The sequence below is a fragment of the Panthera onca genome, chromosome B4, assembly GCF_046562875.1.
Source record: "Panthera onca isolate mPanOnc1 chromosome B4, mPanOnc1 haplotype 2, whole genome shotgun sequence".
Taxonomy (NCBI): Eukaryota; Metazoa; Chordata; class Mammalia; order Carnivora; family Felidae; genus Panthera; species Panthera onca.
In genome coordinates this window covers 75,313,617-75,327,864 of record NC_138345.1, presented here as the reverse complement: position 1 = coordinate 75,327,864, position 14,248 = coordinate 75,313,617, and the positions used below count along the sequence as shown (strand labels likewise).

The 14,248-nt window shown below is 38.2% G+C and overlaps 1 protein-coding gene across 2 annotated transcripts in view; it reads left to right on the top strand.

The window, feature by feature from the left end:
• Nucleotides 1-6,932: 6,932 nt before the first annotated feature.
• Nucleotides 6,933-14,248, top strand: part of CCNT1 (cyclin T1) — a 29,946-nt gene continuing 22,630 nt past the window's right edge. For both annotated transcript variants that reach the window (XR_013556772.2, XM_060657786.3), the window contains exons 1-2: nucleotides 6,933-7,396; nucleotides 9,179-9,260. Coding sequence is in view for 1 of the 2 variants with exons in the window: in XM_060657786.3 (XP_060513769.1) it covers nucleotides 7,236-7,396; nucleotides 9,179-9,260 (243 nt within the window). In the remaining variant the exon portion in view is untranslated. The remainder of the gene's footprint in view (nucleotides 7,397-9,178; nucleotides 9,261-14,248) is intronic.

Genomic DNA, 14,248 nt, shown 5'->3' with positions numbered 1-14,248 from the left:
GCACAGACCTGGGGTCAAATATTAGTTTTGCCATATTCTTGGGATCTTTGAATAGGTTAAGCCTCTGTTTTATTTTTAAAAATGGCAATGGTATCTACTTCATAGATTTAGAATTAAATTGAGATTAGATTCTACTTCATAGATTGAGAATTAAATGAGATAATGCATGCCAATTTCCTCAGTATAGTGTGTAGCATATGATGGAAACGACAGTAGTTTAATGTAAATATGGTACTCCTGATGAGTCTTTAAGCTATTTCAAGCAGAGCGCTCAATCAGTTCACACTAGTTTTTAGCTGCCTGTTAAATTTTCAGGAATTTTGCAAGCTCGTTGTTAAACAAGCCACTATTAAAAAGTATCTAAACATACAATTGAATAAACGATATTAAAAATAAAATAGATACTAAAAACTCATCTCTTCCTATACTACATTGTACTATTATATATAGGCTTATGAAGTTATTTATATGTATTGTATCTAGATATTGTTGTTTTTATTCTTTTTTCTCTTTGCTTTTCAGTTTGCGAAGTTTCTATTGACATATCTTTAAACTCACTGATTCTTTACTTGGTTGTGTCCAGTGTATTGATAAGCCCATCAAAGGCATTCATTTCCTTTACAGTGTTCTTCAGGTTTTTTTTTTTTTTTTTTTCCCTGAAGTAAGCTCTAGGCCTAACATGGGGCTTTAACTCATGACTCTAAGATCAAAAGTCTACTGACTGTGAGCCAGCCAGGCACCCCTATTACAGTGTTTTTTATGTGATATTTCCTTTTGTAATTTTTTTTTTTTTTTTTTTTTTTTAGAGAAAGAGAGTAGGAGTGGGAGAGAGGGAAAGAGGGAGATAGAGAATCCTATGCTCCATGCTGAGCATGGAGCCTGATGTGGCACTTGAATTCATGACCCTGGGATCATGACCTGAGCCGACATCAAGAGCCGACACTCAACCAACTAAATCACCCAGGCGCCCCTCTAACATTCCCTTTTGATTCTTAGCTTTCATCTCCCTGCTTGCATTACTCATCTTTCTTGCATGTTGTCCACTTCTTCCTTTAGAGTCCTTAGCATATTAGTCAGTTAAATTCCCAGTTTGATAATTCCAAAATTATCAAAAGTCTGGTTCTGATGCTTGCTTTGTCTCTTGAACAGTACTTTTTGCCTTTTGGTATGCCTTATAATCTTTTTGTAGAAAGTTAGATGTGACATATTGGGTAAAAGGAATGGGGGTTTTATATTTATCTGTTTGGGAATTAGGCTGGTATTTCCTGTTTGCTATGGCTATACCTGTCAGAGGCTAAAATTTCCTCTGATGTCTCTGTCTCCCATGTTATCTTTGGGTTTACCTACAGACTCCTTAAATAGGGTCTGAATTTGTAGTTCCTTCCATTGTAATCCTGTTATTATACAGATCTACTGATGTGTTGATAAGAGGGGGAAGCTGGGGAAGTGTTTTTTTTTTTTTTTTTAAGTTTATTTATTTTGAGAGAGAGAGCATGAGCAGGGGAAGGGCAAAGAGAGAGGGAGAGAAAGAGAATCCAAAGCAGGCTCCACACTGTCAGTGGTGAGCCTGATGCAGGGCTGGAACTCATGAACTGTGAAATCATGACCTGAGCCGAAAACAAGAGTCATCCGCTTAACCCGACTGAGCCACCCAGGTGCCCCGGGGGGGGGGGGGGGGAGCGTTTTATAATCCTATCAGGTCTCAGTATTTTAGTGAGTTTGTGTCCTCCCTGGACTGACCTTCACAAATGCTTATTAACTTATTCCCCTCCCCCACCCCCATCTTAGGTGAAACCAGAAGGCTAGAGGAGGCTGGAGTTGGTTATTTTCCTTCTCCTATGTTGGTTAGGCTCTGTTAAGTAGCTACCATTGAGGACAGGCCTTTGTTAAGGAGAACTGAATGCTCTGGGTCTATTTCCAAGTATTTTTTCTCTCTCCCTGCCAGAAGGATGAGGGGATTTTTCTCCAATCTTCATAGTAAGACCTATGGGGCTCCTGGAGGTAAAACTCATGAAAATGTGGGGGCCCTCAGGAGTTGTTGTTTTTGTTTCAATCTCTCAATCTAGCCTATGTGCAATCTCCAGCAGTTAGTCAACTGCCCAAGTATTCCTATCAGTTTCTGGTTTCAAAAGTAGTTTTTGCTCCCAGTAAGTCATGAGTTTCTGTTCTGCCTCTTCGGATTCTGTCTTTCTAGTTTTTATAGTGGAGGTTTGCCCTGTCATGTCAGTTCTCTGCTGGATCTAACAAGGGTTGTTGATTTTCAGTTTGTTCATGTTTTCTTGTTGTTATGAGAACAGGGGCAATGACTTCCAAGCTCTTTACATATCAGATTGGAAACCAGAAGTCCCTGTCTATTGTTATCTATACGGAGGAAATACTATGTGATGGTGTGTTCATCTCTTCCCAATTTCATGCTCAGTGATGTCATATTTGTAGCCTGAAATTGGCCATAATGGGAGAATTTACAATACAGAATTGGCAAATACTACAAACAAAAGCTTGATTTATTTATTTTGTTGACTAGACTTAAGAAAGCGATAAGAGAATAAATTAATGTAGATTAAGTTTAAAAGTGTATCATGTTGGGGCACTTTGGTGGCCCAGTTGGTTAAGCCTCTGACTTTGGCTCAGGTCATGATCTCACGGTTTATGAGTTGGAGCCCTACATCAGGTTCTCTCCTGTTGGCATAGACCATACTTCAGATCCTCTGTCTTTCCCTCTCTCTGCCCCTGCCCCACTCTCTCTTTCTCTCTCTAAAATAAACATATTAAAAAAATAAACATAAAAAAAGTATATCATGTCTATAGCCATTAAATTGTCAATAGCTCAAAAAATTGAAAGATTCTTCAAGTTTTCAAAAACTATTATCCAAGTCAGCAAAAATGTTGCTCAAGTCACTGAAAATAAGTGGAGTTCCAACATTAAGTCTCATTGTTTCACTTTTATTTTATTGATTAACATAAACGAAAATGTCAACCAATAGTCAAAACTATTCTCATTTGTCAAATGAAATCACAGGTTAGTTCTTAAAACAAGAATTTGGCAAAACTGGAGGCGCCTGGGTGGCTCAGTTGGTTGGGTGGCCAACTTTGGCTCAGGTCATAATCTCATGGCTCGTGAGTTGGAGCCCCACATCAGGCTCTGTGCTGATAGCTCAGAGCTTGGAGCCTGTTTCAGATTCTGTGTCTCTCTCTGCCCCTTCCCGCTCATGCTCTGTCTTTCTCTCCTTCAAATATAAATAAACATTAAAAAAAAAAAAGAATTCAGCAAAAGTGGGTTAAAGTATTGTGTGAGAATCAACTGGCTATAAGAAATTTATGATAAAGATTGTAGGCGTGCCTGGGTGACTTGGTCGGTTAAACTCAGGTCTTGATGTCATGGTTCCTGAGTTTGAGCCCTGCGTCGGGCACTGTGCTGACAACTCAGAGCCTGGAGCCTGCTTTGGGTTCTGTGTCTCCCTCTCTTTCTGCCCTTCCCCAACTTGTGCTCTGTTTCTCTCTGTCTCTCTGTCTCAATAAACATTGATTTAATGTTTAAATAAACATTAAAAAAAAAAGAAATTTATGATAAAGATTGTATATTCTATTTTTTAGAAATTGTGTGCTACACATCTTTTATGTTGGTAAGTTTATGTATAAACTTATGTACATATATGTACACATATAATTATTTTCTGGATAGCTAGTTGTTAATAATTTACCAGAACACCCACACACCATGGCCAATTTCAAGCTATCAGAGTGACATCAACTGAATGTGGAATTAAGAACAGTTACAAATGGCACACCATCTTTTCATGTTTTAATTTGGAGACTATACAAATGTTAGAAAGAAATTTTTGGGGGGAAATTTCTTTTTTAAATGTTTAAGAGAGGGAGAGAGAGAGAGAGAGAGAGAGAGAGAGTGGGGGGCAGGGAGAGGCAGAGAGAGAGAGAGAGAGAGAAAGAGAGAATCCCAAGCAGGCTCTGAGCTGTCTGTGCAGAGTCTGATGCAGGGCTCAATCTCATGAACTGTGAGATACTGACCTGAGCCGAAATCAAGAGTCACCTAACTGACTGAGCCACCCAGGGGTCCTGGAAAGAAACTGTTTTAACAGTAGTAGATGGTAATGTTCAACGTGGATGAAATACGACATTTGTAAGCACAATGAAAAATAAGATCAAACCATGCGATACGGTATAATCCTACATTCAGAACAAGATTAATCTGGTTATGAGGAAGAGTAGCTTGATGGGTTTCATTTATAGGAAATAGGGTCCTATTTAAATTAAAAAAAGAAGAGAAAAAAAGGAAAATTCCTCTGGTTTAAGATTTTGTCAATTGTTCTTTCAGAGCAACTTATCTGAAGGTTAACATTATTTTTTATTTATTTTTATTTAATTTTAAATGTTTTTACTTATTTTTGAGAGAGAGAGACAGAGCATGAGTGGGGGAGGGGCAAAGAGAGACAGACACACACACACACACACACCAACTCTGAAGCAGGCTCCAGGCTCTGATCTGTCAGCTCAGAGTCCAAGGTGGGGCTTGAACTCATGGACCGTGAGATGACGTCCTAGCTGAGGTTGGATGCTTAACTGACTGAACCACCCAGACGCCCTGAAGGTTAACATTATTTTGACAATAAACATGCAGTGAATACCTACTATGTGCCAGATGGTGTCCCGTCAGGATCCAGAGATAACATTTAAGATCACACAGCTAGTTAAAAGAACAGCTGGGAATTTTAAGGACATTACACTAAGTGAAACAAGCCAGTCACAGAAAGACAAACACTGTATGATTCCACTTATATGAGATAGCTAAAGCAGTCAAACTCATAGAAGCACAATATTGAATGGGGGTTGTCAGAGGTGTGAAGAGAGGGAAATGAGGAGTTGTTCAATAGGTATGGAGTTTCAGTTCTGCTAAATGAAAAAGTTGTAGAGACCAGTTGCATAACAATGTGATTACAGTTGACCCTATGGAATGTACATTTTTAAGTACACTTAAAAATGGCTGAAGGTTAACAACAACAACAACAAAAAAGAGCTGGGATTTGAATCCAGGCCTGATGCAAAACTCATGTTTAGCAACTATTATTATTGCTGCCTACTTTCAAATATTTATCTTCAGTCAAAGAATATTTCCTTTCTCATATTTCCTGTATGCCTGGGTAGCAAGGCATTGATTACCACCTGCATTGCCTAGAGCTTAGCAGATACTGCTAACTTTTTCTTAGAACTTTTTCTTGGAAGACTGGTATACTCAGCCAGGATAGCAAATTCAAAATGGAGTCATTAGTCCAAGGGATCAAATAGAGAACCAAACACAGGTCAGAGAAACAGGCAAGAGGGTTCTGGGAGAAATAATTTTGGCTGTTTAAAAGATTATATAATGACTACATAATTGAAAAAATGCTTATTCTACTAAAAGAAACAAGTCTGTGATATCAGAAGTTTGAAATCATACATTTTTTTAAATGTTATAACCTGAAATAAGTCACTTAAATCTTCCTGAACCTCAGTTTTTCTGTAGTAAAATGTCGCTAATGCTAACTGTAGGTAGTAGATGGCAGAGAAGGGCCTGAAATGGAAGGAAATACTTCTGAGAATGAATTAGAATCCAACTGAGTGAGAACAGCCACGTCTAAAATGGTGAAACTCAAAATATTGTAAAAGACAAAGATTCTAAATCTATACCAATTTAATTAAGGCAAATTGAGTGTTTTAGAAAAGCAAGAATACAGTTTACTAGAATGGAAAGAATTATGGCATTAGATTTGATTTAAAAACCTACACTTGTAAGCAGTGTAGTGTAGGGCAAACTACTTAATCTCCCCGAGCCCGTTTCTTTATTGTAGGGTGTTATGAGCAAATATTTGACAAATATTTATTGACTACTAGGGCCAGGACTGCACTAGGTAAGTGCTATGGACACAAAGATGAAGAAGGCATTGTCCTTGCCCTCAATTTTAATATAATAAACACTATGATAACATCTAATCAATGTTTTCTATGTTCCTATGATCCAGGTAGTATTACAAAGGCTTTTAACTAATTGTAGCTTCATTTAATCCTTCTCACAACCTGTAGGTACTATTATTACCATTTCCATTTATACGAGAGGCACAAAGAGGCTAAGTATCTTGCCCGTGCGTTCAGCTGGAGTGTATCTCGACGGAGGACAAGGACTTACAAACTTGTGCGTGTGTTATGTGGAGGTGGAAGCTTTCCACAATGAAGGAGTTTTAGTTCATTCGTCCGCCAAACGAGGACTGAAGTACTACTATCTCTTGGTAGTGATATTGGGCCTTTTAAATGAAGAGTCAATAGTGCGCCTGGAACATAGCAATCACTAAATTAAAAAAAAAATTTTTTTTTGAGAGGGAGGAAGGGCAGAGAGAGGAACAGAGGATGGAAGTCGGCTCTGTGCTGAGAGCCCCGCCCAAGGCTTGAACTCCCGAACTGTGAGATCATGCATGACCTGAGCTGAAGTCCGAAGCTTAACTAACTGAGCCACCCAGGCGCCCCATAATCGCTAAATTCATTAACACTATTAATTTCATTTCATTCCCTTATGCTGAATCACTGTAGCAAGGGATAGGAATTTTTTCAAGGCTTTGGATAAATGTTGTAAAGCGGCTTTGTAAACGGGTAGTTTACACTGTTACCAACAACGTAACAGCTTTCTTGTTGCTTTATATTACGATATATGATAGGGTCACTCTTTTTGATTACTTTCTTCAGTTTTCGACAGTCTCACCTGTTTTCTGTCAAGTTCAGAATCGGCACCATTTTTATACCTCCACCTCCACCACAAACGAAATTCTCTGAAGAACCACCGAGGGGCGCGTGGGCGGGCGCCTACGCCCGCCACAACAGTTACCCCGCCACTTCTTCCACCACGCCAAAGCTAAACCCAGATCTCGCGGGAGGAGATGGGGTTTCAAACGAGAACTTCTAACCCGACCCTACCCCCAGGGGTCACATGACTGGCGCCTGCGTCCTAGACTCAAGGTCTTTCCTGGTTGCCTACTGGCTGTTAATTCGGCTACAGGCTGTCGTGAGGTCCATTCCGGAAGTAGACCCCTGATCTAGTCCTTCTTTGCGGAAGCCTGTCACAACCTAGCCGTCCATCCTCCAGCGGAAGTTCGTCACGTCGCGGTTGCCCCCGCACAGCGGATGTGTGTCGCCGCTTAGGTGACGCTGGGAAGTGCTTGCAGCCTCCGCCGCTGCCTTCTGGTTGAAGCACTATGGAGGGAGAGAGGAAGAACAACAACAAACGGTGGTATTTTACTCGAGAACAGCTGGAAAACAGCCCGTCCCGTCGTTTTGGCCTGGACCCAGATAAAGAACTTTCTTCTCGCCAGCAGGCGGCCAATCTGCTCCAGGACATGGGACAACGTCTTAACGTGTATCCTTGCGGCCTAGGCCTCCGGCCTTGGAGTCAGACCCGCCTAGCTCGGGCGTCCAGGCCTCAGGCTATGTCAGGGACGGAAGAGGGAACAGGGTAGGCAGGGGCTGAATGTCGAGGTGGTAGAACCTGCGTTGGGGCAGCCTCAAATTCAGTGTTTGCGCGAGGGAAGCGAAGCGGAGTTAATTTCCCGCTCGCTCACCAGTGCCATCAGCCTTGCTGGGAATTCGTATCCTTCGCAGTTTTGTGTTTTAACCAGCCTTTCCTAGTCCCTTTTCGTTGTGTTGTGGTCTCTTGGTCTGGTGACTTTCAGATTGTACTTTTCCGCTATGCCCTAAGGGTTTGGTAGAGGTTTCACTGTTGATGGCTGCCTCTTGAACTTAGTGTTTAAAGAGAGTTTTGAGAAATTCAAGACCTGAAGGGCTTATAAAGAAAGGGTGACCTAGAATTAATGCCCCAGCTTAGGTTCAAAATCCGTTCCTCCCAATTATTAGCTGTTTAGGAAACTTGTCAAATTCTTGGTTTTCTCGTCTGTAAAATGGAGTGTTACCCCTTGCATGTAGTTTCTGTGCCCAACACAATGCGTGGTATTTAGATTTTCAAATGGTAGCTACTGTTAAAACTATAGAATTCCAGAGGAAAGAAGGATGTCAGTTTCTGTTCGTAAGGATACAGACCCAAGGATCTAATGTTTTAAAAAAGCATTTAAATAAATAAGCACTTACAAATGTTGGGTTTTTAAATTACTCAGAGTTCTAATGTGTATTTTCTTTGCATTTCAAAGATCAGGTAACTTAATGACTTATTTCACTTGAAGTATTTTTGTTAGAAAATATACTCATTTTGTAACAGACAAAGTGTATATAGTTTTAAAGTCTGAGAGTGGAAAATTATTTCTGGGTGGATTAAGTGTGTTGGGTTAAGTGTGTTTCTGAGTGGATTAAGTGTGTTGCTGGCTGTAATGTTTGTGTCTTAAAGTTGTGCTCCTCTCAAAAGAAGTGTCCTCTTTGTTGCAGATATCCATTTTGTTTCCTAAGCATCAGTTCAGTACTGAGTTAAGCTTTTTTTTTGTTTTAAATTCTGTTTCCATACATCTAATCCTTTTTTATATGTGTGTTGTTGTTAAGGTTGTTGACGTCATGGGATGACGACCTTTTCTCTGAATAACAACCCACATTGTCTTCTGAGGGCTTTAGAAGTAAAGGCATTTAAGTTTTTTTCTTGTCAGTGAATGAATATAAAATCATTCCGTAGTGTTTCTGGTCCAAGGGATCACCATATGAAAAGGCTTATTAGTTGCCAGAGACAAGTGGGAGTGGAAAGTTAATTTCTAGAGGTCAGAAGGTGAGGAGATAGTGGAGCCATACCTAGGGGCCGGATCACGGAAGGTGTAATGTTGTAAGTCATGTGAAGAGATACCCTGAGCTAATGGATCACCACTGCAAGATTTTCAGGAGGCAAGTGACTGGTTTAGGTCTTACGTAAATTTTTTATATCCTTCTTGATCCCCACGTGCTAAGAAGCTTGCTTGTGTATCAATTTAGCATATTGTTATATTGAATATCTGTTGTATGTATGTAAGGCATTATGTTAGGTGTCAATTGGTGGTTAATAACTTGGTGAAAGAAAACAGATTTGCTCTTTAATTTGGAAAATTATGTATGATTTTCCTTTAGAAGCATGTATTGTGCATGGCTGCATGGTCCTTTTGGGAGGATATACAGGTTGTATTTTCGGGAATCGTGCTGCCAGTCTGTTTTGGGGCCTTAACGAACATTTTAGCTCACAATTGACTATCAACACTGCTATAGTATACATGCATCGATTCTACATGATTCAGTCCTTTACACAGTTCCATCGAAATGTAAGTCTTTTTTTGTATGTGTAATCCTTTCGTGATCGATTCCAACATGTGTGTGTGTTTGTGATCTTTGTTGGTGAACTGGGATTTCAATGGGATCATTATGTGCCACACTGAATCCAGTTCTTCCAATTTTCCTGCTTAGGTAGTTATTTGGTAGGCTTAGTGTATCCTTAGAATAGGTGGATTCTCTATAAAAAGATTATTGAACACTTAAACTTAGCATTTTGGGGATGGGAGAGGAGCATTAAAGGGGAAACAATGCTTAATTTCAGTGTAATTTTTGAAATACTAAATAATAATATAGTCACAGGAAAACAGGTGAACGTAAATGATTCAGTGACCAGTTGGGAAGGGAAGGCACATTATGTGATGACTGGGGGGTGACTTTTAAGACAGGAAAAAGAAAATAATAGTAATAAAGGGATTTTTTTTTTCTGGACAGAATTGTAAATAATGCTATTTTCAGTTTTGATACCTGAAATGGTCCTATTTAACATTATTATAAGTGACTTGGAAGCGAGTGCATAGTGATTTCCCAGTTGCAGGTAAGACTATATTTGTTTAATAAAATCACAAGGTAATAGGGTTAAACCTGATGAATACTTCGTATGGATTTGTGAGTCAAATATTTCATCTTTTTTTTAAAGAAAGGTTATGTTTTGTGGAAAAGTTTTCAAGACTTGTCCTTAGGATGATAGCTTTGACCTCTTTTTTTTTTTTTTTAATGCCATAGAAAGAGAATCTGTGAAGCTAGCTATTGCTCCTGTAAGATATTGGCATACTCACAGGAAACCCTTTGGATCTGTGGATTAAGTGTTCCGAATTTTTGCCAATTATCCAGTCAGCTTGGCTTTGTCCTATCAGTAGACCTTTTACCTGCAACCATGCCCTACCTCTGATTGCAAGGAGCAAACTAAGACAGAGAAAAGCATTTATTGAGGGTATCTGATAGTTCTAGAATAGAAGGCAGTGTGGATAAAGAATGAAATTTGAAGACAAAGTCCATAGCTGTCTTGCCAATTCTAAAAGTTTTCTAAATGTCTTCTCTTTTATTATGGTAAAGTATATTTTTTCCTTATTTCCTATGTATTATACGCTTAGCAAGGACAGAGACTCACTTTTCTGTATATCCTCCAAAGCACCTTCAGTAAATTTGAATGAATATGACTTGATAATTATTCAATATAGAGAGACTCTAGTGGATGACACGACCTTTCCCAAAATCCAGTGACTTTAAATTTGGGATTGTTGTTTCTCTCTAGAGAATTGATTTTAGGCACATTTGAAAATTAACAGATCAAAAATATCACCTTTTAATATCTTAATTTTTAAGAGTTTACTTGTGATAAGTTGAAATTCAAATTATAAAGCACATCATACATTATTGTAGCATTGATATTTGTCCAGTCAAGCTGCCATGCATTTTTCACGTTATTATTTTTTTTTACCATTACAAAGGTAATAAATACTTATGGTAAAAATTAATATAGAAATGTATAATGTAGGGGTGCCTAGGTGACTCAGTCGGTTAAGGGTCTGACTCTTGATTTCAGGTCATGGTCTCACAGTTCATGAGATCAAGCCCCACATTGGGCTCACTGCTGGCAGTGTAGAGTCTGTTGGGATTCTCTGTCCCTGCCTCTTCCTCACTCGCACACTCTCCCTCTCTCTCAAAATAAATGAATAAACTTAAAAAAAAAAAAAGTAGGAAAGAAAGACATGTATAATGTGGAAAGTGAAAGCTCCTTTGTAATCCCACCCTCCGGAGGTAACCACTGATAAATGTTTTGTCATTTTGGGTCTTGGACATTTTTTTATAAATATACTAGTATTTATTTCTAGTAAAAAAATGATTTCTTACTATACTCTTATGCGAGTTGCTTTTATCAGTTAACTGTATATTCTATCTTTTTGTATTGGTTTTTCATTACAGTTGACTTTTGAACAGGGTGGGGATGGGGCACTGACCCCCACATAGTCAAAAATCCACATATAACTTTTGATTGCCCAAACACTTAACTAATAGCCTGCTGTTGACCAGAAGCCTTACCAATAACACAGTCAACACATCGTTTTTTGTGTGTGTTATATATACCATATCCTTACAATAAAATATGCTGGAGAAAAGAAAATACTAATATCATGAGGAAGAGAAAATACATTTATAGTACTGGACTATATTTATAGAAAAAAACCCACATATAAGTGGACCCACACAGTTCAAACCCGTGGGTTTTTTTTGTTTGTTTTTTTGTTTGTTTGTTTTTTTTTTTAGTTTTTTTTTAATGTTTGTTTATTTTTGAGAGAGACAGAGTGTGAATGGGGGAGGGGCAGAGAGAGGCAGAGACATAGAATCTGAAACAGGCTCCAGGCTCTGAGCACAGAGCCTGACACAGGGCTCGAACTCACAAACTGGGAGATCATGACTTGAGCCGAAGTCAGATGCTTAACCCATTGGGCCACCCAGGTGCCCCAAACCCCAAATGTGCCCCCAATGTGTTTTTGAGGGTCACTATACTTTAAATGGTCACATAGTATTTATTTGTGTAGTTACTATAATTTATGTCAGCTCCCTATTGGTAGATATTTGGGTTGTTTCTAGTTTATTAATTACAAATAGTGTTACATAAAATTGGTACATACATAGTATGTGACTTATGTGCTTGTTCTAATATAAATTCCTATAGGTGAATTGCTGTGTCCAGGAGACTGCATTTGAAAAATTTTTATGTCAGTTTGCCCTACTGAGATAATATCAGTATACATTGTTTCATTGTGCCAGTTTGCCCTACTGAAAGATTATATCAGTATGCATTGTTTATAGCACTGTAAGAGAGGATCCTTTTCTCTGCTTTATCACAAATAACTTGTATTCATTACATCAGAACTTCTATTCATTACATCAGGAAATGCCAAGTTTTAACTACTTGTTGAGCACTTGGGATACAGTGGTGAACAAGATAGAGGTAGTCCTAAATTATTTTCTTAATTTACATTTCTTCAGTTAGTGAAGTTGAGTTTCTTACACCTATTGGTCATTGTTCTTATGAAATTGAAGAATTGACTAAAAATTGTTGATTCCCTTTGTCCCGCTTTTATCCTGATTTCCTAATTTATATGAGCTCTTATGTATTACAGCTGTATTTCACATGTTGTGGGTACTTTCCTCATTTTTCAGTGTTTTGGAGACTAGAGCTCTTGCTTTTTAAACATTTGTTTTTTAAAAAAATTTATTGAAGTTGAACAGTAGAGCATAAAAATCTGAAGTGTGCAACTTGATTAATTTTTGCATTATTGTATTTTGCATCACTTATATCAAGATAAAATATATTTCAAACACCCTGGAAGATAGAGAGGTTGCCTTTCAATGGAAGTAAGTTTTATTTCTTTAGTGAACATGATTGAATGATTTATTTTTACTTAAATAGATTTATTTTTACTTAAATACTGGCATTGCATTACTCTCGTTTTGAGAAGAAATTTAACCTCATGAATTGAATTTCTATATGTATTATTTTAAATATTTTCAAATGGGGGAATATAAAATTAGTGGTGAGCAACTTGGTATGTGTGTTTATGTTGTATTTCATATATTGTAAAATGTGGGTGTTGTATTTTGATACCTAACTGATTTGATTATGTGTATTTTCTTCTGATTAGCTAATCCGTAAGGGGTCAAACTTAGTGGTTAAGAGGATGGGCTCTGGAGTGAGACCTGTCTAGATTTGGATTTTTGTTGCACTGCTTACTAGTTCTATGGCTTTGGGTAAGTTACATAGGCCTCAGTTTTTTCATCTCTTTGGAGTCAGTAACAGTGCCTGTCTCATAGAGTATTAATAAGATTTAAATGAATTAATTTACAAAATGCCTGTACATAGCAAACAAATATTAAGTGGCATTTTTATTCTTTTATTTTTTTAATTTTTATTTTTTTTAATGTTTTTTAATGTTTATTCATTTTTGAGAGACAGAGACAGAGTACGAGCAGGAGGAGGAGCAGAGAGAGGGGGAGACACAGAATCGGAAGCAGGCTCCAGGCTCTGAGCTGTCAGCATGGAGCCTGAGGTGGGGCTGGAACTCACTGACTGCGAGATCTTGACCTGAGCCGAAGTCGGACGCTTAACTGACTGAGCCACCCAGGCGCCCCAGCGTTTTTATTCTTTTAAAATGTAGGAGCGCCTGGGTGGCTCAGTCAGTTAAGCGTCTGACTTCGGCTCAGGTCATGATCTCACGGTTCATGGGTTCGAGCCCCGCATCCGGCTCTGCGCTGGCAGTGCGGAGCCTGCTTGGGATTCTCACTCTCTCCTCTTGCTCAGCCCTTCTCCCACTCACTCTTTGTCTCTTTCAAATAAATAAACTTAAGTAAAACAAAATGGAGAAAATCTTAAACTCTTACCTGGCATAAGAATTCCTCTTAGAAACTGCCTTTAATGGGAAAATGTTTTGCTAAACTGGCTTGGTAAGTGATTCCATGAGGAACAATGAGTATTTACATGGTTGACCGCACAAAAGTTAGATTAAAGTTTATCTCTTGTAGTCACTTCATTATTATCTTGCATTCTTAGTTATTGTTAGTATACTATGTTTTAGTTTCTGCCTTTCAAATATATTTTTAGCTCTTTGAAGGCAAAGTTGTAGGCTTAGAATCTTAGTATTGTCATTAAGTAGTTCTTTTCCATTTTTTCAAATCCGTTATAAAGTCCTGTTAATTTTTATAGTGTTAACTGTTTTTATGTCTCTATTGGTGCGCAGTCATCATCATAAAATTAAAAGAAGACAGAGAGTAAAGGAGGAAATGATGATATTCTTACACTGTTTGGAGATAACCCTGTTACCATTTTAGGATTTTTTTTTTCTGCGTGCAAATACATACATTTAGTGAAACCCTATTAATTTTCTAAAATCATGTCTGTGTTTTTTTTCCCCTCCTTATTTGTATTGCTAGTTCCTACTCTAAACTTTATTTTTTAATACCTGGATTATTAATT